Genomic DNA, 26,905 nt, shown 5'->3' with positions numbered 1-26,905 from the left:
GAATATGTCATCTGTTAGAGGTCTGTTTTGGTTCCATAGATGAAATAAGCCATTAACTTAGAACTTTTCCCAAGGGGTTTTGATGGGAAGAAGTTATATTTAAAATGCATTAAGAATCTACCATATATACCAGATCCTGAGTATTATTTCTGCATTTTCCAAGATTGCCTGATAATCATAATTCCTGTAGAACTTGTTAAAAACAGATTTCTACAATCCACTGAGAACTACTGATTTGTAAAAAGAATATAAATTTCTAATGAGTGCTCACATACAGTGGGTCTTCACCATGAGCTAGGACTGATTTTTAACCTCTGTGATTGACCAGTTGTATTTTGACAAGTATATCTTCTGATTGGTTAGAGCCCATTCTATATCAGTTATTAAATATTCTGAATAACAGGGAGCAAGTTAGGGATCAACATATCCATTTGACTGAAGAGGAACCAAAGTCCCAGGAAGCTCAATAGCTTACACAGATATTAATCAGGTAGCAGTGGGAGGGGGAGCATGCTTATTTTCCTACAACTTCAATAAGTAGTCATTATTAAAGAGAGCAGAACATGAGTGTATATCAATTAGGAGTCCTCAGAGAAACAGAGCTGATATAAAATATATAAATAAAGAGATTTATTTTAAGGAACTGGCTACATGAATTTGGGGGCTAGCAAATCCAAAATGTATAGGCCCACAGTCTGAAAATTCAGGCAGGATTTCTATGTTATATAATCTTGAGGCAGGATTCCTTCTTTCTTAGAAAACCTCAGTATTTGCTCTTCAGGCTTAAATCAGGTCTACAACATCAAGGGTAATTTCTTTTACTTAAAGTCACCTGTAAATACTAATCACATCTACAAAATACCTTCACAACAATTTTTAGAACAACTAAGCATCATAATATAGTAAGTTAACACATAAAATTAACCATCACAGAGTGATCAGAGGAGTGGACAGCACTGGGACAGCTTGGGTTTGATTCTCAAAGACAAATTCTGCTACGCCCCCTCAGCCATATTTAATATACAATGGCTATTATATTGGACCATGTTCTCTCTGTCCCTGCAAGGACAACTACCGAAGTTAGAAACAGAGAGATCAGACACTTGCTTCCAAATTACCTAAAAAATAAAAGACTGCCTTCATCATACCTCTGTTATCTAACAGTTTCCGCACCTAAAATGTACATAACAATTGTGTCTAAATCTTAGGGGTTTTGAGAGAATGAAATTAAATTAATGTATATAAAGTACTTATAATAGTATCTTGCACATACTAAGCACTATATAAATGTTAGCAGTTATTGTTTTGTTATTATTATTATTGATATTTATTTGTTTATGGTGACATTGATTAACAAAATCCAATAAATTTCAGCTGTACACTTTAACAGTAAGGTATATATATATTTACACTGTGCATTCACCTCCTATAGTTAGATTTCTTTGTCACCACATATTTGATCCCCTTTACCCCATCTACCTCTGCCCGCCTCCTCCCCCTACCCTCTGGTAAACACTAGTCTATTGTCTATGTCCATGAGTCTCTGATTGTTTGTCCTGTTCGTTTGTTGCTTTTAGGTTTATATACCACATATAAGTGATCTCATGTGATTTTCAACTTTTTCTGTCTGAATAATTTTGCTTAACGTGATTATCTCGAGGTCTACCCATGTTGTCGCAAATGGCAGTATTTCATCTCTTCTTATAGCTGAGTAATATTCCATTGTATATATGTACCACTGCTTCTTTAGCCAAGCATCTATCGTAAGACACATTGGTTGCTTCCATGTCCTGGACACTGTGAATAATACTGCTATGAACATCGGTGTGCAAATATCTTTTCAGATATGAGTTTTTAAGCGTTTGGCGTAAATACCATATGCTGGATCATATGGTAGATCAATTCTTAGTATTTTGAGGAACCTCCATACTGTTTTCCAAAGTGGCTGTACCAATTTGCAGTCCCACCAGCAGTGTATGAGGGTTCCTTTTCTCCACATCTTCTCCAACATTTGTTATTACTTGTCTTGTTGATTACAGCTATTCTAAGAGGTGTGAGATGGTATCTCATTGTGGTTTTGATTTGCATTTTCCTAATAGCTAGTGATTTTGAGCATCTTTTCAAATATTTATATGTCCATTTGTATGTCTTCTAGGGAGAAGTGTCTGTTCAGGTCCTCTGCCCATTTTTTAATGGATCGTTTGTTTTTGTTGTGGTTGTTGTCATTATCGAGTTGTATGAGTTCTTTGTAAATTTGGATATTAGGCCCTTATCAGAGGCATTGCTTGCAAATATATTTTTCCACTTGGATGATTGTCTCTTTACCTTGTTGATGGTTTCTTTATCTGAGCAGAAACTATTTAATTTGATGTAGTCCCTTTCACTTATTTTGCTTTTACTTCCTTTGCCTTTGAGGTCAAATTCATAAGATCCTCTTTAAGTCTAAGGTCCTTGAGTTTAGTTCCTATGTTTTATTCTATGCATTTTATTATTTCAGATCTTATACTCAGGTCCTTAATCTATTTTGAGTTAATTTTGGTGTGCGATGATAGACAACAGTCTAGTTTCACTTTTTTTGTTGTTGTTTGCAAGTGTCTTTCCAATTTTCCCAGCACCATTTATTGAAGAGGCTTTCCTCTCTCAACTGTAAGTTTTTTACTTTTTTTGTCGAAAATTATTTGCCCAATTAAATATGGTTTTACTTCAGGACTCTCAATTCTGTTCCACTGGTCTATCTGTCTGTTTTTCTGCCAGTATCATGCCGTTCTAATTACTGTCACTTTGTAGTATAACTTGATGTTGGGCAGAGTGATATCTCCAGCCTCGTTGTTTTTTTTCTCAGGATGGCTTTGGCAATTCGGGATCTTTTGTGCTTACATACAAATCTGATGGGGTTTTTTTATTCTATTTCTTTAAAAAATGCCGATGGGATTTTGATAGGGATTGCATTAAATCTGTATAATGCTTTAGGTAATAAGGTCATTTTAACTATGTTGATTCTTCCAATCTAAGAACACGGAATATCTTTCCATTTCTTTGTATCTTCTTCTGTTTCTTTTAATAAGGTCTTATAGTTTTCATTATATAGGTCTTTCACATGTTTCATTAAATTTATTCCTAGGTATTTTATTCTTTTTGTGGCAATTGCAAAAGAAGTTTTTTTTCCCACTTTTTTCCTGACACTTCATTATTAGAGTATAGGAATGTTATAGATTTTTGAACATTGATTTTGTATCTAGAAACTTTACTGTATTTGCTTATCGTTTCCAGTACTGTTCTTGTGGAGTCTTTAGGGTTTTCTGTATAGAGAATCATGTCATCTTCGTTTCCTATTTGGATGCCTCTTATATCTGTCTCTTGCCTGATTGCACTCGCTAGGACCTCCAATGTTATACTGAATAACAGTCGTGATAGAGGACAGCCTTGCCGTGTTCCTGATGTTAGGGGGAAAGTTTTTAGTTTTTCACCATTAAGTATAATTTGGCAGAAGGCTTCTCATATATGGCCTTTATTATGTTAAGGTACTTTTCTTCTATACTGATTTTGTTAAGTGTTTTGATCATAAATGGGTGCTGTATTTTGTTGAAGGTTTTTTCTGCATCTATTGATATGATCATATGATTCTTATTTTTAAATTTGTTTATGTGGTATGTCACATTAATCATTTTGTGTATGTTGAACAATCCCGGTGCCTCTGGGATGAAGTACACTTGATCATGGTGTATAATACTTTTAATATCTTGTTGTATTAGGTTCACTAGTTCCTTATTTAGGATTTTTGCATCTGTGTTCATGAGAAAGATTGGTCTGTAGTTTTCTTTTTTTGTATTATCTTAACCAGGTTTTGGTATCAGGGTAATAATGGTCTCATAATACGAGTTGTGAAGTATTGCCACCTCTTTGGGTTTTGGGAGGAGTTTGAGGAGAATAGGTATTATATCTTCTTTGAATGTGTGGTAGAATTCACTGGTGAAGCCATCTGGTTTTGGACTTTTACTTTTGGGGAGATTTTTGATGATTGTTTCAATATACATACTGCTGATTGGTCTATTTAGATTTTCCAGTTCTTCTTGATTCAGTTTAGGAAGGTTGTATTTTTCTAAGTACTGGTCCATTTCTTCTAGGTTATTAAATTTGGTGTTATATACTTTTTTATGGTATTCTTGTATGATCCTTTGCATTTCTGTGATGGCTATCATAATTTCCTGTCTTCATCCTTGATTTTTTTTATTTGTGTTCTTTCTCTTTTTTCTTTAGTGAGTCTATCCAGGGGTTTGTCAATTTTATTAACGTTCTTGAAGAACCAGCTCCTTATTGCATTTATTTTTTCTATTTTTTTTCAGTTTTGTTTATTTCTTCTCTAATTTTGATTATTTCTTTTTGTCTGCTGACTTTGGGCTTCATTTGTTCTTCCTTTTCTAGTTTTTTTAAGTTGAAACATTAGGTTGTTTATTTGGGCTCGTTCTTGTTTTTGGAGATAGGCCTGTAATGATATGAACTTTCCTCTTATGACTGCTTTTGCTGTGTCCCAAAGGTTTTGATATGTTGTACTATCATTATCATTTGTTTCTTTGTATCTCTTGATCTCTCTTTTTATTTTTTCTCTGACTCAGTTATTCTTCAGTATTATGTTGTTTAATCTCCATGTATTTGAGGTTCTTCCCACTTTCTTTTTACAGATGATCTCTAGTTCCGAAGCATTATGATCAGAGAATATGGTTGGTATGATTTCAACTCTCTTATATTTGTTGAGGTTATCTCTGTGTCCCTGTATGTGGTCAATACTTGAGAATGTTCCATGTGCACTAGAGAAGAATGTATAAGCATCTGTTTTGGGTTGGAAGGCTCTGTAAATGTCAATTATGTCTAATTGGTCTAATGTGTCATTTAAGGATGTTATTTCTTTATTGATTTTCTGTTTGGATAATCTCTCCATTTCCGACAGTGGAGTATTTAGGTCCCCTACTATGATAGAGTTTTGGTCTGTTTCTCTCTTTAGTTCTGTTAGTAATTTCTTTACATATTTCAAGGCTCCCTGATTGGGAACATAGATATTAATACGTATTTTGTCTTCTTTGTGTGCGATTTCCTTTATCATGATGAAGTGTCCCTCAGTATCTTTCTTTACCCTTTTTATTTTGCAGTCTATTTTGTCTCATATTTGTACCACTACTCCTGCTTTCCTCTGAATGCCATTTGCTTGAAATATCATTTTCCACCCTTTCACTTTGAGTCTGTATTTGTCTTTGGAGCTGATATGTTTCTCCTGGAGGCAGCATATGGTTGGGTTTTGTTTTTTGATCCATTCTACTACTCTGTGCCTTTTTATTGGTGAGTTCAGTTCATTTACATTTAGAGTGATTATTGAAATATGAGGTCTTCTTATAGCCATTTTATCTTTTGCTTTCTGGTAGCTTGGTGTTTCCATTGCTTCCTTGTCCTTGTGTTTCTGTTTTCTTTATTTTGGTTGGCTTCTTTATGTGAGCATTTGCCCACATTCCCTTGGGGCTCCGCAGTGTTCAGTCTTAGAAATAATATGGGGTGAGACGAGTTGGGGGATAGTGGCTGTGGCTCAGCCTTGGTTCTGCAACTGCAGCTGGTAAAAATCAATTGTTGTTTCTCTGCCATCTGCTTCTCTGCTTTCTGCCCCGATGACATGGCCCTGATGACTGGGCCATGCCACTGGCCATGTGGAGCTCACCACTCTCCCAGGCAGGGCTGTTCAGGGAACTCGTCATACCTTCTCCCCTCCCCGTCCTCGTACAGAGAGTTCTGGCTATGAGAGGCAGCTTCTTCATTTCTCCCAGTGCAGTGCCTGACACCCAGAGTTCTGAGCTCTTATGCGCAGATCCCCAACTCAGATATGTTGTTGTACAGTTTGTGTGTTTTTTGTTGAGTTTTCGATGTTCAGCTCATTGTTGTTTCAAGGGGAGATATCTGAGGATCTCTCTCATGTTGCCATGTTTCTCCAAACTCTTGTTGTTGTTATTATTAGCATCCATACCAGCAGCATCCTTGTTAGAGAGCCCTCTGCAATAGTGTGAAGTCAGCAAATCGGTATTCAAAGACCTCTTTTGATATTGGCCTGGTCTTGATCTCCAATGGCAGTACTTATAAGAAGCTTGAAAGGCTTTAGCCCCTGTCCTCCACATCAACATCAGCTACCCCTGATAAAAATATCACATTACTAAAAATAGTATTATGTGTACATTAAAACAGAACACGTAAGTTCCCTAGCATATGCCCACCCTCTTCTACTCTTTTCACCCCATTACCAATGTCTCATAGAGAAATTGTGGAGTTTTCAAAGATGGCCACCCAATAACTCTACATTACCCACATAAATGAGCCCTCTTCTCTCTTCTCTTTCCCTCTCCTCACAAAAACCTCATGAATTAAGTAACATTATCCTCAGGAAACTGAAGTCCCCAAAGTTAAAGAGACTTGTCGAAAGTCACACAGTTAATAAATGGTAGAATGCATATATGGGACTTCAAGCCCAAGTTCTGTCCACTCTACCACATGAATACACTCCAAGATGCCCATGGCTTTGAATGGCTTAACTCCTCACTTATACAGAATTTCCATTTCCAAAGAGGAGTCATGTAGATGCAAAAAGCATACATCTAAAGGAAGGAATTTATTTTAATTACATTGTAATTTCCTTAGGATATGGAAAGAATCATGGTGAAGATGGACAAAATAGGGTGCCTTCTAGAATTAACTAGTTACCTTTATCCTTATAAATAATTTTAGATTGTGTTCTTGGTCATGCCATACAGGAATAAATGTACAAAACTGGGGTGTTTAGGCAGTGCGGCAAAAACAGTGGGGGAGCGATTTAGAGGCAAGGGGTCTTTCAGGGATTCTTCCAAAACATGCAGTTATGTAAAAGTCTAGACCTTAGACTTAAGGTGGTCGTCTTAATGACAAAGTAACTCAGGTGGAGGCAGAAAATAAAGAAAATCTCCTTATAGTACTTAGCTTAGATGAGTTATGACAGCAGAGACTGCTGGAATGTCTAGTGTTAAGGTCAGGTCCCTGTAATGTTCTCTCATTCTAGGTATGCACTCTGCCAGGCTGCAGAGAACTCGAAAGTACTTTGAATTACTTTGGGACTTGCCATATCTTAGTGAAGCTGTCAATGTGAAAAATTACAAAGTAATTACTGTCCTTCTAAATTAGACAATAAATAGGATGAATCACTGAATGAGACATTAGTACTTTTGAAGCTCTCTGCAGCATAATGAGAAAGGTAATTATTGAGTGAAACGCAAAGAGCTACCAAAGCAGAGGTAGCCTCAAGGAATATGTGTGAAGGGGAGGGGACTTAGAAGACATATTACTTTTAATTTTTTTGGTATTTTACAGGTCAAGAAACATAGCAAAATATTTAAATTTGCAAACAAATGCAGTTACAAAAAAAATCATTTACAGTTCCTCTCCTCTTCCCCGCTCAATACTGTTTCTAGGAAACTTTTGCCAATACTGAAGGCTGCACAAAGAATCTACCTACTCTTCTTATTTACCAGACCAAAAGCTCTACCAAAAACAATAGCATCAAACAGCTGGGGTCTTCCTTTGCAGTGAAAAATACACTCACATGAAAATACCATTTTTATAACACTGCCCCCTCTTCTCAAAAATTTAAAATTATTTCCTTTGCCTACTGCGTCAAGTCTAAATTCTGCAATTCCTGACTTTGGAAATTAGGTGTTTCAAAATCTCTTTCACTCCTATTTCCCATCAAATAAAATTCCTTTAGGGAATTCATTGTCTTCATATGGACTTGAAACTTGATACTTTTGGATTTATTTGCAGTTTTAGCTATATAAATGCAATGCCAATGTTCAACTGTAGGTTAGAGTTTGTAGTTTTGCTAAAACACAGATTCGAATTAGCATTACTATGGAAGCTGGTGTGCAGCACCCAGACTCTTATCTAGTCACAGCATCTCACATGCTCTCTAGCATCCACATCATAATACAGCTCTACTGCTCTCCCCAGGATTCAGTAACCTAGGTACTACCAGCCCTGTTTTACAAATGAGGCAATTGAAGAAATTAAATATGATGTAGTCATTCAACAAACATTTATAGAGTGTCTATTCTGAAAATTAGGGATACAGCAGTGAACAAAACAGCAATTCTGAAGCTTATATAGTTGAGAGGTAGAGATGAAAATAATTTAGTAATATAATAGACAAGATGATTGCAATGAAGAAATGTTTTGTGAAAAACATCTAAAATCTTAAAAGAAACAAAAGGCTAACAAAATGACAAGATGAATCAAGACAAATTTATAATTCCAGCATTCAGATACCAGAGGAATTGCTGGTTGCAAACTGTTACACTACTTCACACTGAAGCACCCAGTGCACTGAAATAGCTCTTGAGATGATGCTATTGAAATCCAATTAATGAAACAGAATATTAAGCCCTACTAGACAGTTTTACAAAAAATGTTTTATGGTTTTAAATGTGTGCATGAAAATAAGATTGGAAATATATTCATTCACTAAACAAATATATTTTTGAATCTACTATGTGTAAAGTGCTATTGTAGGCACACTGAGAATATAGTAGTGGATAAGAAAGATTCAGAGAACTTCCTGCCCTCTGAGAACTGAAATTTCAGTGGGAAAAGAAAAATAAAAGTGCCGAAATACAAAATACATGAATTAGATACTTTTAAGAAGCTGTAGTACGCTGAAGGTAATAGAAGCGATGCAAAGTATTAGGCTACTTTAGATGAAGTAGTCTCAAAGGACTCTGTGTGGTGATGGCATTTGAGCTGAGATTGAAATAAGGTGAAAGTGGTTAGCCATGCAAAGACTTTTGAGAAGAGCATCCCAGAATGATAGAACAACAAATGCATATCCCTAAAGAGGAATTAAGTTTGTCATGTACTAAGAACTGAAAGAAAATGCATGGGACTGGGATGGTGTGAGTGAGGGGTATGATTTTAGTTTGGAGAGAAAGGCAGGGGTCAGATCATGTAAGGTTTTGTAGGCTATCATAAGGAGTCGGTTTTATTTTAAGTAAAATGGGAATCTCACTCAAGTGTTTTAAGCAAAAGAGTAATTTTTAGAACTGAAGTAACTGAAAGACCACTGTCTCGGACCCAGACTGGCCACTGAGTGGTACATTTACAGGGCAGATTTATATGGCACTACAAAATCTGTGAAAGCTTAACTGATATTGGAAACACAATCAACAGAAGGTAAGTTGAAACTTGGGGCAGAAGTTAATCAAGTCAATTGCCTGTTAAAACTATCAACATTCTTCGTAGAGTAGAAGAGACCCAGAGTCTCATAAGATAATGCTTAAAATGACAAGATGTAATCCAAAATTATTAGGCATATGAAAAAACATTAAAATTCCAAGTCATATAGGAAATAGACATAAAAACAGAGATGACACAAATGTTGGAATTATCAGACAAATATAACTATTATAAAAATACTCAAATAAATAATCTTGAAATTCTTGCAATAAATGTTGAAACACAAGTTCTTGATGTGGCACAGACTTTAAGGTGGTCACTCCTGTGATTATGCTATATTATACAAGACTCCATCTTGTTAGCCAGATTGCTCTCTGTCTCCATTGCTGGTTTTGAAGAAGTAAGCTTCCAAATGTAAGACAACCATATAGTAAAGAACTTTAGGCAGTCTCTAGGAGCCAAGCATGTCCTCCAACTGACAACCAGTAAGAATCAGAGGCCTTCAGTCTTATAGACAGAAGGAAGCAAATTCTAACAATGCGAATGAACTTAGAAACAAACATATCACCAGTCGAGCACCAAATGAGAATAGAGCTCTGACTAACACCTTGAAGCCAAGTTGAAGATTTAGCTAAGCTGTGCCAACTTCCAATTAACAGAATATGCGAGAGTAAATTTGTGTTCTTTGAAGTAACTAAGTTTGTAATTTGTTACACAGCAATAACTAACTAATACACTCAACAAAGATATAGAAGCTGTAAAAATACTCAAATTTTAAGGAAAAAAACAGCACTGGATGGATGTAATAGCAGAATGGAGATGACAGAGGAGAGTCAGTGAACTTTAAGATCAATAGAAATTGTTCATTCCAAACAATGAAGAAAAAAACTGAAAAATAATTTAGAGACTTTTAGGTGAGTAACAAATGATCAAATATTTGCATTAACAGAGCCTAAGAAAGAAAGGAAAAGGAGTGCGCTGCTAAAAAATATATTTGAGGAAATATGGCAGAGAATTTCCCAAGTTTGGCAAAGATATAAATCTACCAATTCAAGTAGCTGAATCATCCCCTGATAAGATAAACAAAATAAATTCATGTCCAGAAGCATCCTAATCAAATTGTCAGAAATGAAAGACAAAGAAAATATCTTGAAAATAGAGAAAGGTGACTCATTATATATATGGAAAAAAATGATTCGAGTAACTTTGGGTATCTCATCATAAACCATGGGGGCCAGAAAGAACTGGCACATTTTTCAAGTGCAGAAATAAAATATCTATCAATTCCAAATTCTATATCCAGAGCGGGGAAACACTCATCTCATTTGGAGATATACCTTGAAAGGCAGAGAGTTCTGGAGTGTGATGGAAGGGCTCTGCACTCCCATGGAATGGGGACATTTATGGGCTAATGTTAAGTGTATAGGTCTATGGAATTTCCATAGGAACCACAGCACTTCTTCCTCTCTGTGCTGCTCAGCTTCTGACAGATACAATGCTCATGTGTGTATTTGGGGTAGACGGGTGGTATGGAGAAAAAAATATTCTTCCACTTTCTGACACTGAACTATCTAAGGTCAGAGCCTTCCTCTGTTCATTGTAATGCTTTCCTAATAGGATTCTACTGCTACTAAAAAATAAATAGGATCATTCTATGGCACAGACTATAGGGACTAGCGGTTTACTCTTTCCTCTTATCCTCATATCATTCCCAGTCATACCCAGAATACATTACTCTGTAAGGTACAATAAAATATGAAGTAGCCAAAAAAATCAATGATGCTAGGAATTATTTAGGTCTACTGATGCATAAACAAAGCATAGCAAATGAATTGATTAGCACAAGTGGCTTTATTTCCCTTCATGATTTTATGTCTACTTTGTCCATGTGTCAGCCCCAAAGTTTGTGACCACACAGCAGCAGTTCTTAGAAAGACAAGGGAGAGGGTCATCTAGACCCTGGGAATTTTGGCATTAGGCACTTTATCTGTGACTAGGCAAAGAGTGTGAGAAAGCTCTCACCTACAGTATTTGGTTATACATTCTATGGTCTTAGTGCAGGCAATCCCAACAGGCTTACTATGAAGGACTCTCTACAATAGTCATTCTAGCTACCTAGAGATAATTGGCAGACCCATGTTGTTTAATGGTTTTGTCACAGCTTCAAAACAACAGTATCTTCAGTTGGGAAAGTAAAGATCTGCAAAAAAGGAAAAAAGGGAAATTAGACTCAATCTAATGCTCACCTCCTATCTCACCTACTTCCTGAGTCTTAGCACTGTGAAGTTCTACCAGATTTACCAGCTGAGGTGCCAGCAGCAGTAGTAACAGCAAAACATGGCATGATTCCAGTAAGGTGCAATATGTAGGTAGTGCCAAAAAAGAATCCTGGCTGATAAGAACTGAACTTCTGTCATTTTGGTGAAAAGTAGTACAGATACTAAGCCTACTTACACTCTGTAACCAATCCACACCCACTCTTGAGATTGCACCTCTTATTGTTCAAATATTTGATACTTTTCTGGTGTGTGAGAATTCCTTTGCCTCTGCCTCTCTGACACAAACATCCTCCCATCTTGCTTTCTCTGATATTTTTCTGTTGGCACTCTCAGGGTCAGATAAAACACTAGGTTCAAGGTCAGCTTTCTGCTTTTTGAATGTAAAAGCACTCAAATCTACAAAGATGAGAAAGTGATAAAGGTATTTGGTTAGGCAACTGCCCACTGTGTAGAGACACCAGCTTTTTCCTCCACATTAACTCTACTTGCAAGTAAACCCTAGCAATGAAGTCTATTTGTAAATATAATTGCACATGGAATAAATGGACAAGTATATGGATGAATAGATGATTGGATAGATAGATGGATAGATAGATAACATGGAGTGTGGGGTGTATGTATACATATGCAGATATATATAAGTATATAAACACTGGTTTCTAAGTCTATTTAAAACTTTATAGGATGATGAGAAGTAGCCTATTATCTGGGGGAACTCCATTTATATCTGTTGAACAAATGAATGAGTAGAGAAGACATGAAGCTATGGATCTCTGGGACAAGTCTTAATGAAATAGGGCTAATAGAAGAGCACTTGAAGAATGGTGAATCAAAGACCTCCAAAAATCAACTTCTCAATAAAATCAATAAGAACACTTAAAAATAATTATCAACAGGGTAAAGGGGATCAAATATGTAGTGACAGAAAGAAATCTAACTATGGGAGGTGAATACACAGTGTAAATATATATATGCCTTATTGTTAAAGTGTACAGATGAAACTTATTGGATTTCATTAACCAATGTCACCATAAAAAACTCAATTAATTTTTAAAAATTATCAAAATCAACAGCAATTGCACTTCTGGGTATTTATCCAAGGAAAACCAAAACAATAATTTGTAAAGATCTATGCACCTCTATGTTCATGGCAGCACAATTTACAATAGCCAAGATATAGAAGCAACCCAAATGCACATCAACAGATGACTGGATAAAGAAGTTATGGTTCATATATACAATGGAATATTATTCAGCCATTAAAAAATGAAATCCTATCATTTTCAACAACATGGATGGACCTAACATGCTGAACATTATGCTGAACAAAACCAGTCAGAGAAAGATAAATAGCATATGGCTTCACTTATATGCAGAATCTAAGGAACAAAAAGAACAAACTAATCAAAAACAGGCTCATAAATATAGAGGACAATCTGGTGACAGCCAGAGGGGAGAGGGGTTGGGTGGCTAGGAGAATGGGGTGAAGGGCTAAAGAAGTACAAATTAGTAGTTGATAGATGGTCACAAGGATGGGGAGCACAGCAGAGAGAATGCAGTTAGCATTAATGTAATGGCTAAGTGGAGAGCCGGAGGAGAGAAAGAGCAATCAGGGGAATAGTTTTGTAAACTATATAAATGTCTAACCAATGTACTATATACTTGAAACTAAAATTAAATAAAATTTAAAAAAAAAAACCTTTTTCAAAACTCTGGAATGATCTAAAGTCTTGCAGCAATCCAAAGAGCACTTATTTAAGAAAAATGGCTCAACCTCTGTGAGAACAGTGTGAGCTTTTTGGCATTTTAATTTGTCCTATTCCAACCCCCTTCTCCCTGACTCCACAGTAGCCTTGAAAAATAACAGCCTGGCAGCTATGGCAGTTGTGAAATCAGTAGCCTAGCAGCCACTGGAGGGGAAAGACTGGTTCCTAAAAAGTCCCCTCCTAATTCCCAGAGAATAGTCACAACATGACCTGGCAGTTCTTGGAAACAACCGCTCACAGGACTCATTTTTATTTGACCTGTCTCAGATATTGCCCCATGAAAAAGCCTTATGTTTTTTTGTTTTGTTTTGATAAACTATATTTTTTAGAGTAGTTTTGAGTTTAGAGAAAAATGGAGGAGAAATTAGAGTTCCCATATATCATTGTTCCTTCCTCTCCCCGTTCCAGTTTCCCTGTTATTAGTATCCAGCATTAGTGTGGTACATTTGCTAAAATTGAGGAACTAATATTGATGCATTGTTATTTACTAAAGTCCATTGTTTATATGAGGGTTCACTCTTTCAGTTGTACATTCTATGGGTTTTTGACAAATTCATAATGCATGTATCTACCACTACAGTATCATACAGAAGAGTTTCGCTATCCTAAAAATCCCTGATGTTCCATGTATTCATTCCTCCTCCCTTCCTTTTGAACTGGTGGCAATCACTGATCTTTTTTTTCAATTATAAATGATATTCAATACTACATTAGTTTCAAATGTACAGCATAGTAGTTAGATATTTATATGATTTATGAAGTGATCCCCCCCAGTAAGTCTAGTACCCACATGGCACTATATATAGTTATTACAATATTATTGACTATATTCTCTATGCTGTACTTCACATCCCCATGACTATTTTGTAACTACCAATTGGTACTTCTTTATACTTTCACCTTCTTACCTAGCCCCTTCAACCCCCCTCCCACCTGGCAACCATCAGTTTGTTCTCTGTATCTATGAGTCTGTTTCTAGTTTGTTTATTATTTTTTTTTTAGATTCCACATATAAGTGAGATCATATGGCATTTGTCTCTCTCTGTCTGACTTATTTCACTTAGCATAATACCCTCTAGGTCCACCCATGTTGTTGCAAATGGTAAGATTTCATTTTTTATGGCTGAGTAATATTTCATTGTATTCAAAGAAATCCAAAACACTAATTAGAAAAGAAATAAGCACCTCTATGTTCACTGCAGCACTACTTACAATAGCTAAGATATGGAAGCAACCTAAGTGCCTGTCAATAGATGATTGGATAAAGATGTGGTACAATCACTGATCTTTTTACTGTCTCTATAGTTTTGCCTTTTCCTGAATGTCATATGAATAGAATTATACAGTACATAGCCTTCTCAGATTGGCTTCCTCCACTTAGCAATATACATTTAGGATTCCTCCATGTCTTTCATGACTCAATAGCTCATTTCTTTTTATTGCTGAATAATATTCCATTATATACATGTACCAATTTGTTTATCCATTTACCTATTAAAGGACATCTTGGTTGCTTCCAAGTTTGGGTAGTTATGAATAAAGTTGCTATAAACATTCATGTGCAGATTTTTGTATGGACATAACTTTTTAATAACATTTATTGTCATTTAAATGAATAACAAGGAGTGCGACTGGTAGATCATATGGTGAGACCATGTTTAACTTTGTAAGAAACTGTCAGATTGTCTTCCAAAGGGGCTGTATCATTTTACATTTCCACTAGCAATTAGTGCTGTCAGTATTTTGGTTTTTAATATTCTAATAGGTGTGCAGAGATGTCTTATTGTTTTAATGACACATGTGGAACATCTTTTCATATATTTTTTGACATGTATATGCCTTCTTTGGTGAGGTGTACGTTCATATATTATGCCCATTTTTAATTGGGTTGTTTTTTAATTAAATTTATTGGAGTAACATTGGTAGGTTGTTTTCTTATTGTTGAACTTTACGTGTTCTTTGTATGTTTCAGATATAAGTTAATTATCTAATATGTGTTTTGCAAATCTTTCTTTCCAGTCTGTGGTTTATCTTTATATTCTCTTAACAGTATCTTTTGCAGAGCAGAAGTTTTAATTTTGACAATTTCTAACCTACCAATTTTTTCTTTCTTAGACCAGGCTTTTGGTATTATATCTAAAAAATCATCACCAGGGTATCAGACAGATTTGGGTTATGATCTGACTACCGGCTCACTTGGTATGCTTTGCGATCTTGGACAAGTCTCCAGAAACCCTTGTTTCTACAAGTGTAAAATGAATTACTTATTCAAACCAATATTAAATGATGTATCGAATGCCCTAAAAAATAAAATAGGAAAAAAAATCATCACCTAACCAAAGGTTACCTAGATTGTCTTTTAGAAGTTTTGTAGTTTGAGATATATCTATGATTCATTTCCAATTAATTTTTGTGACAGCTATAAGGTCTTCATCTAGATTTATTTTTTACATGTGGTTGTCCAATTATTCCAAAACCATTTGTTGAAAAGATTATCCTTTATTCATTGAATTGCCTTTGCATTTTGGTCAAATATCAGTTGACTACATTTGTGTGGATCTATTTGGGGGCTCTCTATTCTATTGATCTGTTTGTTTATTCTTTCACCAGTACTACATTGTATTGATTTCTGTAGCTTTAAAATGAATATTGAAGTCAGGCATCTATGAAAAACCACAACTTGTTTTATCAACTTATTGGTAAAAGACTAAAAGATTTCTCCTTAAGTTTGGGAACAAGACAAAGATGTCTGCTTTTCTTACTACTTGTATTCAACATTGTATTGAAAGTTCTGGCCAGATAATTAGGTTGAAAAAAAGAAGGCATACAGATTGAAAGAAAGAAAGAAGAAAGTCCTAAGGAATACAAACTACTATGGCTAATAAATGAGTTCAACAAGATTGCAGGGTACAAGTTGAATATACAAAAATGAATTGCATTTCTATATATTAGCAATTAATGAAATTTAGAAAAATATTCTTTTACAATAGCATCAAAGAGAATTAAAAACTTAGGAATTTAAAATGTAAGACACACTGAAAAATGACAAAACATTGTTGAATAAATTAAAGAAGTCTTAAATAAATGAAAAGATATCCCATGTTTACAAATCAGAAGACTTAATAATGCTAAGATGGATATACTACACAAACTTATCTACCTATTCAATGCAGTCTCTAATCACAAAAACTCGGTATTTTTTCATAAATTGAAAAGCTGATTCTAAAATTCATATGAAAACATAAGTGATCTAGAATAGTCTAAATGATCTTCATATAGAAGAAAATATTTGGAGGAATCACATTTCCCAATTACATAATTTACACAAAGCTACAATTATCAAGATAGTGTTGTACTGGCATAAAAACAGACATATAGATCAATGGAACAAAATCGACAGTCTAGAAATAAATCTTTACATTTATGGTCAATTTTGACAAGGGTGGTAAGACAATTAAATGGGGGAAAGATTAGTCTTTTCAACAAATGGTGCTGTGACAACTGGATATCTATATAAAAATGAATGAAGTTAAACATTTACCTCATACCATATGTAAAAATTAATTAAAATGGATTAAATACCTAAATGTTACAGCTAAAACCATAAAAACTCTTAGAAAAAGACATAGGTGTAAATCCTCATGCCCTTGAATTATTCAATGTTTTTTTAGATGCCAGAAACAAAGCAACAAAAGACAAAAATGGATGAATTTAATTTCTTCCAAATTAAAAAAAAAAAACTTTTGTGTTTCAAAGGACACCATCAATAAATTTAAAAGGCAATCCACAGAATCAGAGAAAATATTTGCAAATTATACATATGATAAAGGGATTATCATACAGCATATATCAAGAACTTTTACAAATCAGAGACAACCCAATTAAAAACTGAGCAAATGACTTGAATAGACATTTATCTAAAGAAGATATGCAAGTTGCAAATAAACACTTGAAAAGATGTTCAATGTTATTAGTCATTAGGGAAATACAACAAAAACCACAATGGAATACCTCTTCACCTCCACTAATATGGCTGAATAATTAAGATAGACAATAACAAGTATTGAGAATGTGGAGAAATTGAAACTCTTATACATCCTGGATTGTAAGATGGTGCAGCCACTTTGAAAAACAAAAAACAAAACAAAACAAAATTTAGAAGTTTCTCAAAATGTTAAACATAGTTACCCTATAAGTCAGCATTACTACTCTTAGGTATATACACAAGATGATTGAAAATATATGTCCAAACAAAAATGTCCATATTTACATTCATGACAGCATTATTCATAATAGCCAAAAAATAGTATAGTAGTAACTCAAATGCCCATAAACTGATAAATTGATACACAAAATGTATATTCTACAATTTTATTTGGCAATAAAAAGGAAGGAACAATATAGGTGAATCTTGAAAGCACTATGCTAAGTTGAAGAAGAGTCACAAAAAACCAAATATTGTATATTTTGATGTATAAACAAACATTCATAAGCCATATAAAAAGTAGATTAATGGTTGCCAGGGCCTGGGTTGGGGTGGGGAAATGGAGATTAACTGCTAATGAGTATATAGTTTCTTTTTGCGGTGAAATTGAGTGTAGTGATTTTTGTACAACTGTGAATATACTAAAAATCTCTGAATTGAACACCTAAAATGGTGGCTTTTATGGTATGTGAATTATATCTCAATAAATAATTATTTTTTTTAAAAAAAATTGAGCTAATACCTTCTACTTTATAGTGCTGTTAGGAGAATTAAGTGAAAACATATGAAACCTTTCACAAAATTAGGCACCCAAATATTTGGTGGAACTGAAAATAAATCTTATTTGCTTCCCGACTTTGTCCAGAATTGGATGTAACATACATACTACCAAGGTAAATGCAATAGAGCTCCATGGTCAGAAGCAACATTAAATGCCTGGTCCTTTTGCCCTCATATATTGAATTAAGTTCTGGCCTAGTCACTGAAAGAACTGGGACAAGGTAGACTTTGCTCCCTGCTTTCCCTTTCCGGACCAAGTAATCATTTCTCTCCACCCACCTGGGCAGATGGACTGTCATCCACACACCCTCCTCCACCAGCAAGCCTACCTCTTTTCTTCAAGAAGAAGGTTTGAGGTATAGATCTTTTACTTCGGATTTGAGGAAAAGCACTGAGCTGAAAGCAATATTTCAAGAGAGAATCCATAACATCAGCCACAATTAACCTCATCCTTCCAGTGTTTTCTTTAGATATTCTGACAACTCAGGGCTTAATGGATAGTGGGATCAATTAACCCCGAGCCCTCCATAAACAGATTAAATTTCAGATGTATTCAGGACTCACAAGCCTAGGAGTCCATGATTTTCTGAAAATCCCAAAGAACACTGATCTGCTGAACTCAGAATCTGGTCCTGTGACCAAAGTGTCTTCAGGCCCGTGAGGTATTTGTACCTACCACAAATAGTGGCTGGACTGGAAGCCTACATTTACTCTCTCATGTTGACTTGCAGCATGTATAATGATTCCATAAACTTCCTACTCAAGAACACAGCTGTCACATTCTAATTTGAATCGCGATTTTGAAATAATGAGGCAAAAATTAATAATCTAACTTTATATACAAAATATACTTGTTCCAATGGAAAATTAATGAAATATGTAAACATTGAAATATTCCAACTCAGGAAGAATGTATACCTCACTGAAAAGCGTCACTGTCCTATGTTTGTATTCACCAAGGAGGTACTCTATGCCAGGCTCCAGTAATATAGAAATGAGTAAAACACAGTTGAAGCTCTCAAAAGGAACTCCATCTTTCAGCAAAAAAGACAGTTACACTAGAGTGTGTGAAAGGAAAGCGAATAGTGCCATGTGAGCATAGGATGGTGGGGAGCACACACCTGAGCCTGGGGTGTCATGGAGGCATTGAGTAGAGGAAGAGAAATGCCTGAGCTGATTCCTAGATACAATAAGGAAGATAGATGGATAAAAGGATGTTAAATAACATCCTATTATCAGGCAGAATAATGTGCATCTTTATAGACATGTAAGATGTTCAGTCTAGCTGGAACCAGTAATTGAAAAGGAAGTCATGAATTAATTTATAATGGATAGGTAAAAGAGATAGGGATTTACAGCTGGAGAACACATGTACCCACCCCATATCAGTCCCATCCCACTGAGAACAACCATAAGACTAGACAAAGAACAGCTGGGTAAGGAAAGGCCTTACTGGAGATCTTTGAGAAGGTCTCTTGGGGATCCAGGGCTGCTTTGAGAGAACTTCAGAGGAACCTCTAGCCCCATCCTTGGGGATTAAGGTTCAGCTCCTGGCCACAGCTAAAGGGAACAAAGGAAACTAATTTCTTGCACCTACTTTCTCCCAATCCCCAAGACATTCAAGATTCTCTTTAACAAATGATTTATTTGTAACACAGCCCAGTTCCCATTGCTTCAATACAGCATAGGAGTAGAAAAGAGTCACATTACAAGGATCATGTAGTCCAAGGTAGAACTCCATGCCATCCAAGACAGCAAGCTCATCTCCCCCCAGAGACCCATGCTCAGAGCCAAATTTAGTGTGCACAAACAGCAATCCCAGAATGAAGTCAGTCCCAGGCCTCCACACACTTCGCCCTTCCCCCACAGCTCCTCAAGCTTTCTGACTGCAGCCTTCTACTTTTTCTGCCCAAATCCAGGCCAACTCCTAGCTTGAGCCACCAGGGAGCTTTCTTTGTGGAATAACGAACAGGGGTTTAAGTGTTATATAAAATTAGAAATACCCTGCAAAACCTATTGTTCCATAGAAAGATTAAAATGACTCCCCTATACATAATCCTAATTAGCAATGACAGCTGTTCCTCTCTTTCTCTTTACCATAGATGTGGGTAGTTTTGAAGTGATTTCATCACAGACAACCCCATAGTCAAGTTTCCCTATTGGTCTTATTAAAGTCTGTTCTCCCCACCCTAGGGTAGGAAGGAATCCTAGATATATTTCTCAGGGTCAGAGGTTGAGAAGAAAACTCCTGATAGTTTAGAAAAAAGTGTCCCTTTCTTCTGTCTCCTTCAAAAAAAATTTATGGAGATTATTGTCTAAAAGTTTTCTGAGAAAAGTTATTTTTAGATTTAGAGGGCAATCCAAGCACAGAAGCAGGCAGTCTTTCTGATTAGGCACTAGTTTCCAGGATATAGGAGGCAAAGAATATAAAATCTCAAGTTGTTTTCTTCACCCCAAATCTAGAGAGCCTCAGAAGATGGACAGTAGGAAGATTCTACCTTTCCCAGGTCTTAATGGGACAATTCCTAAAGTTCTACCACCATGGACTGGTGACTTTGACAAAATCACAATAAAAAGACAGGAAAATAGTGAGAGCATCTCCAAAGGAACATCTTACTCAAATATTAAGGGCTTTGACTAGTGGTCAAAATGTACTATTTGGTATCAGAGCTGTTTTCATAAAGCAAAGAACTCCTAAAGGGGCGAAGAGACTTAAACACCACTGAAGGTAAGGAATAGAACTCATAGGTGAGGTAGAGGATCACTTGCAGCTTTAACATTGATATTTATTTTAAACCCTACTTCAATTTCTTAGGAAACCTGAGCTACCTGTACCTGTGCTATCACCTACATGTGCAGGACTGGGCAATCATATCCTCGTACTCCTTGTACAAGATACTCCCATTTGCCTCAACCAGAAGAATGCTAATGGGAACATACTTATAAGGGACACAGGAGGGCTGAGGGACACTCTGGTCCACCAGCTCATTGACAAGGTTCTGGATGATGGCGTGATTGGGAGAATTGAGACCATAGTGTAGTACCCGAGGGCAGGCACCCTTACAGTAGTTTGGGGTATAGAGATTGGGAGCAATGATCCAGTGATCTAAGCCCAGTTGGTGGAAACTGACTTGGAAATGGTGGAGGGAACACTGGTTACTTTTTGGCCCGTCATGCTCCTGGGAGGGGCCAGGAATCTTAGATGTGATATTGCCTGCTCTCCGGGCCCTCTGCAAGAGAAGAGAAGAGTCCTTTTCCATAAACTCTTCAAGGCCTTTGGGAAGTTTGGCCTTCTGAACACTTTTATAAGTGTCATTGAAGTAAAGTAACAAGAAGGCAGTATCCAAGGATGAGGTGCCATGCCACAGGAGCTCAAGATCTTCACTACCATTTTGCTGTTGACACATGAAGCGGAGTTGTAGAACCCTGAGCCCCTTGTGATTCCAGGGCCTTTGCCGAACATGTTGTGTGATATCCATCTCTGTCCAAGCACTGGATAGTAAGGAAGGTTTTGGAAAACCTCTTTCTGAGGATGGAAAGTGTTTGGTTGGGCTTTTCTGGACCCAGGGCTCCACATGGCAGGAGAGGTGGAAGCCGGCTAGGTGGAATTGATGGCGGTAAACCACAGTGGCTCTGACTAGTTGGTATGCTACCTGGTTTAGTCTCAGAGGAAATTCCAGTGTCTGTATATGCCAGGGGCCTGCATAAATAAGAGGGAACAAGAGCAGAGAGTTAGCTACTTATCTCCGAGCCTGAATCTCCCTCACAAACTTTCTCAGTACACACTGACAGCTGTAAGCAGCTGGAAAACTCAAAATCATGATAATAGCTATTGTTTATTGAGAACTTACTAATATATGTTTTGCCTGCATTAGCTCTTTAATTTGCAAGTCTTATGAGCTAGTTATTATCCCAATTTTGCAGATAAGGAAATTGAGGCTCAGAGAAGCTATGCCAGAGGACACACAGCCAGTGTGTAGTAGAATCAAGATTTGAGCCAGTCTATTTCCCTTAAGACAAATTATGTCTCATTTCTAGATCACTCACAGCACTAGGCTGAGGAAAAAACCTCAAATATAGAACTATTTTGTGTGTATGTTGTATGTATGAGAAAGGATCAATCATATTTTTAGTTGACTATTAAAAATGACCAATTAAGAGAATTGTTGAGACATATATGAATTAAAAATGAGTTCTCATGTCATATCACTATAAAATGCAGCTTTGGGGTAACAGTTCAATATTGCGGGTTATGGCCTGCCATCAATTTAAATCCACAGCCAAGATGTCACAACATAATTTTTTGTCTATCCATCCCTAGCGGGGACAGTTATTTTGTCATTTCTGCCTTCTACTTTAAGAATTGCTTCTTGAGCAGCTATTCCTTCTTGGGTCTTAACCCTCAGTTTCTCCTTTTTCTATTTATTACTGGAAATGTTTCATTTACCCCATTCATTGTACCACTATTCCTCTAAATACCATTTCAGCAAGGCCTTGGTTACATAAATATTTTTCTTGCATATCTATTAGTGATTAAGAGTTTTAATCCAAACTGTAATACTGACACCCAGTGGCCAAAGGGCTGGAGGTGGGGGGGTGCTTCAGTGCTCTGAACTTCTACTCCCTCTTGGCAAAGGTCAAGAGCAACATTACAAAAACCAGGCATTGCAGGAAAAAGCCTTTTTTCATCTTCAAAAATCTTATCTCTAAACATTTGTTGTTAACTTACATATTATTCACCTAACTTTCCTTCACTGAATCCACAAGCCTGGAATTCTTTAATAGTCATAGGACCTTCAACATAGAAGTTATTTAATGTCTTCATGTATCAGGATTTTTTTTTTTTTAAGTTCATGTTCCAATGAATGCTCAAGCTTGAGGCACTGGACATCATTCACACAAGGCCCAAACCAGGCTTATATTTGCTTTCTTGAGTTACCCCATACTACCATCCTACAGTAATCTTACCAAGACGTCCATCCATACGCCTGTCCCACTTTGCCTGAAAAAGAATCCAACTCAACCTCTAGCAGGCTGTCTGGTGAGGAATTGCTCTTTCCTTTCAGACTTTGACATCACATATTTCCTGAAACAGGGTGGGGTTGCTAAGGATCAGAGTCAGAAGGATCTGCTCAGAACTCTTCAGGAAATGGCTGATTCACACATCCTGTGTGAGTGAATCTGGCATAGCTCTCTAGGCAAGCTCGATTCAGCTGGGTCATCTCCTGATGGAAAGATCAGGCTCTGCTCTCTTGTCATCTATTTCTGGATCCTTTCCAGAGTCCCTAAATTCTGGTATGTCCCATCTAAATGCTGGTATGTTAGATCAGGATACTGCCTAATTCTAGGCATCCTCTTTTCTAGCATCACATCATTTGTATAAATTTGATTTGTACAGCTTTCTGCTGCACTTAGGGATGAAATCCAGATCCCTTAGAATGCCCTACAAGTCCCTGCCTCTCACCAGCCTCATATCCTGCCACTCTCCACAATGCTCACTAGGCTCCAGTCATACTCATCTTCCTTCTAATCTTCATGCTTGTTTCCACCCCTAAGCCTTTGCATAGGCTGTTTTCTCTGCCTAAATCAGACCTCTACTCTTATACCTAGCTTATTTTATAAACCTCAGCTCAAATGTCACCTCTCGAAGGTGCCTTCCCTGGCAATCTTTGCTATTTTTAAATCAAAACAACCTATTTCATTTCTTGATAGCACTTACCATAATTTGCAATTATCCGTGTTTACTCATTTGTCTTGAGAACCATGCCTATCTTGATCACACCTGTATGCCCGCACCTAGAACAGTGCTTAACACTCAGTATGTGCTGAATAAGTATTTGAGGGAATCGCTACCTACACCAAGATATTTTCTCTTCCCTTAATCTCTATCCATAGTCTCCTTATTCCTTCTGCAAGGTCCAACTTAAATACCACCTCCTCAGTGAGGCCTTCCAACTGTCTCCCTCTTTCCCTTTCCTTGCTTTAAGCAGTGACCCATTTCTTCTTTGGAGATCTTGGGAGCCCCACTGCTTATCTTTTTCAAAGCATTCATCATGCTGTAACACTGTTATGCAATTACTTATCAATTCTGTTATGGTGGGAGTTCCTAAGAGGTCAGGGAAGCAGTTATTTGCCTCTTTATATCCAACCCAGCCTGGTGCTTAATTCAGATCTGTTGTAGGGAGTCAACATAGCAAAGTGATTAAAAGCGCAGGCTCTGGAGCCTGAAAGTCTGGGTTTCATACACAGCTCTACAAATTACTAGCTGTATTACATTAAGTTACTTGGAGCCTCAGTTTCTTCACCTATTAAATGGATATGCTAATAGTATCTACCTCATATGGTAGTGGTGAGGATTAGGGAAAATAATGTTCGTATTTTGCCCAACGCCTAGCACATAAGTTCGCAGTAAAGGTTAGCTAGGGAGATGTTGGCTGTTTTGCTCAAAAGAGGAAGTGTAAATTCTGTCTTCATTTCTGAGACTAGCAAAGGCTCAATATTGATCTTTCCAAGATTTCCTTGAACCTGATTGCCATCTGCACTCCCTAGAGAGCCCTGCACTTCAGGAGCCCGCTGCTGTCGAATTCAGATATTTAAAGCAAAATTCGAACAGTGTCGAATTCAGATATTTAAAGCAAAATTCGAACAGTGTCGAATTCAGATATTTAAAGCACAATTAAGCATGATGGGAGCAAAGACAATTCCGAAATACATTTGGTACCAGAAACTCAGAGTAGCAGCATGGTCTAAATAGAAAAACTGCTTAGTATACAAAGATATTGGGGTACATTTAAACACTTGAGAAGTTATGAACAGACTTTAGACTCAGGCAGACTTGAGCTCAAATCCTATCTCTGCCACCCACCATCTTAGTTTTCTTATCTTTAAAAATTAGGCCAGTTACTCCATGACAGCTAATGATAGCTGCCATTAAGTAAAATAGCAGCTGCTCATTGAGCCAGGTGTACAGACCCTCAGACATTAGCTTGTTTCTGTCCTTTCCGAGGCCTTGTAAATTTCCCCAACTCAGCATCCTGTACTTTTTGCCTTCTAAGAATAAAACAACATATAAAGAGCCCTCCACAAGAATGTATATGGATATTTCTCAATTACAGTTTTCAGTAATATAACAAGCAATAAGACTTTCTTTGAAAGGAGTTGACACATCACTCAGTTGCCCTGGGGCCTGGGAGAGATTCCTCAGGTAAGTCTCAAGGCAATCTATTCTTAAATTGGGGCCCTAAAGGGAAGCAGGCTTGAAGCCATCTTTCCCCAAGTTTGTCATCCTTTGAAAACCAAGCCTGAGAAAACCTGCCCACCAGGCAATGAGGTCTGACAGTAAACTCAAGATCCCATTTTCTCTACAATCTTCCTCCCCATTTCTCTCCCTTCCAGGACAGTATGGTATGATAACTCACCTCTGACAGGCCTTGCTACATTGGCCAAGGGCCTCACCAGCCTCACCATGGTGGCCCCAATGGTGCGGTTTTCCCTAGGGTGCCCATGTGCATCAGCTGAACGCTGGTACAACTCCAGCATGTACTGCATGGGATGCCCTAGGGCCTGTGGCTTTCTCTGCTGCTTATCAGGGGCTTCTTCCAGCAGCTTCCAAATCAGGGGCAAGGTAGGGGCCTCAGCTAGGAGGGCAGAAGAGGGCTGCCCTGTGTTTGCCATTTGGACCCTATGTTCCTTAAAAAGCACCAGTCCCCAAAGAAGAATTCTAAGGATGCTGAGGAGGACCATCTTGAAAGGCTTGGTGTTCAGCAACACATTCCAGCCTAAGCCCAAAAGATGTCACTTTGACCCTTTCCTTTCACACAGGTAACCGCATCCTAGTTCCACAAAAGATAAGGCAAGAAAAAAATGAAAGGCAGGCGGGCTCTATATTGTTTTGTTTGGGAGGATCTTCTGGACCAAACAAGGTCTCCTAACTTGACCTCCTTGCACCAAAACAAATAGAAAGAACAGGTGGGACAAGGCTGCATGCCTCTCCTGCTCTCCAGGGCTAAGGACAAGATAGCACTTACTTGGAGGCTGAGGTAACTTAAAAGGAGAAGTCCATTCCAGGACCTGCTCCCTTACCTTATCCACTAGGATGAAAAAAAAAAAGCACCCCTTGTCTCCTCTGCTTCACAGCTTTAAAGGAAGTCTCTTAATTAGTCCTTAAAGGGCCAGAAGCCTCTTGTTCCCATTCCATTTTCATGCAGTACTGTTTTGAATGTCACATTTCTGAAAATGTGGTCTGCTATTGATTTGTGGTGAAACTATCTGCGGTGACTGTTAAGAATGCAGACTCTGGGTACCCAGAAATCTGAATTTTAACAAATGCTCTAAGAAGTTCCTATGAAAACTAAAATGTGGAAACCACTGTGTGAGTGTGACTGCTGGAACTCGAAGAAGATGTCTTAACAGTGGTTCTCAATCTTGGCTTTATATTGAAATCACCTGGGAAGCTTTAACAATCATATACGCCTGGGTACCATCCCCAGAGATTCTGATGTAGTGGGTCTAGGGTGTTACCAGGGCATCATGATTTTTCAAGTTTTGCAGGTGATTTTAATGAGCAACTCAGTTTGAGAACCGTGACTTCAGATTTTCGGGTTTACCTGGAAAGTGTTGAGATCCTGAGTGGGCTTCATCAGAGAAGCCTGGGGCAATGGAAGATGAATCTGTAGAAGTTGGCTGGGAGCTCACCTAGCTTGGCTGGTTAATGGGAGGCAGCAGAGCTGGGCCAGTTGAGTTGAGACTGCTCCAGACCAGGAAGATGGTAGTTGGAGTCCTGGTCTTGTCCAAGGGGAAGCAGTTTATTGGAGTTCTAAGGAGAAGGTGGGGTAGGAGGTGAAGCCATGACCCTAGATGATGAGGCAGGC

The 26,905-nt window shown here is 37.3% G+C and overlaps 1 protein-coding gene across 1 annotated transcript; it reads right to left on the bottom strand.

Annotated features, from left to right (window-relative positions):
* Nucleotides 1-20,878: 20,878 nt before the first annotated feature.
* Nucleotides 20,879-25,799, bottom strand: BMP15 (bone morphogenetic protein 15). Its single transcript, XM_039874878.1, has 2 exons — nt 25,454-25,799; nt 20,879-21,735 (listed from the first exon to the last, which is right to left on the bottom strand). Exons 1-2 carry the CDS (start codon nt 25,776-25,778, stop codon nt 20,879-20,881), a joined length of 1,182 nt encoding a protein of 393 aa, XP_039730812.1. The 5' UTR covers nt 25,779-25,799.
* Nucleotides 25,800-26,905: the final 1,106 nt, after the last annotated feature.

This window comes from Pteropus medius, unplaced genomic scaffold (genome assembly GCF_902729225.1).
Source record: "Pteropus medius unplaced genomic scaffold, Ma_sr-lr_union100, whole genome shotgun sequence".
NCBI classification, from domain to species: domain Eukaryota; kingdom Metazoa; phylum Chordata; class Mammalia; order Chiroptera; family Pteropodidae; genus Pteropus; species Pteropus medius.
The sequence above is the reverse complement of the archived record's forward strand: the minus strand, read 5'-3'. Positions and strand labels throughout refer to the sequence as shown.

Excerpts from the sequence above, each read along its gene's own strand:
- BMP15 (XM_039874878.1), bottom strand. The coding sequence starts at position 25,778 with ATGGTCCTCCTCAGCATCCTTAGAATTCTTCTTTGGGGACTGGTGCTT. Across the intron at positions 21,736-25,453 it reads TGTAGCAAGGCCTGTCAGAG|GCCCCTGGCATATACAGACA; the intron begins GTGAGTTATCAT and ends TTATTTATGCAG.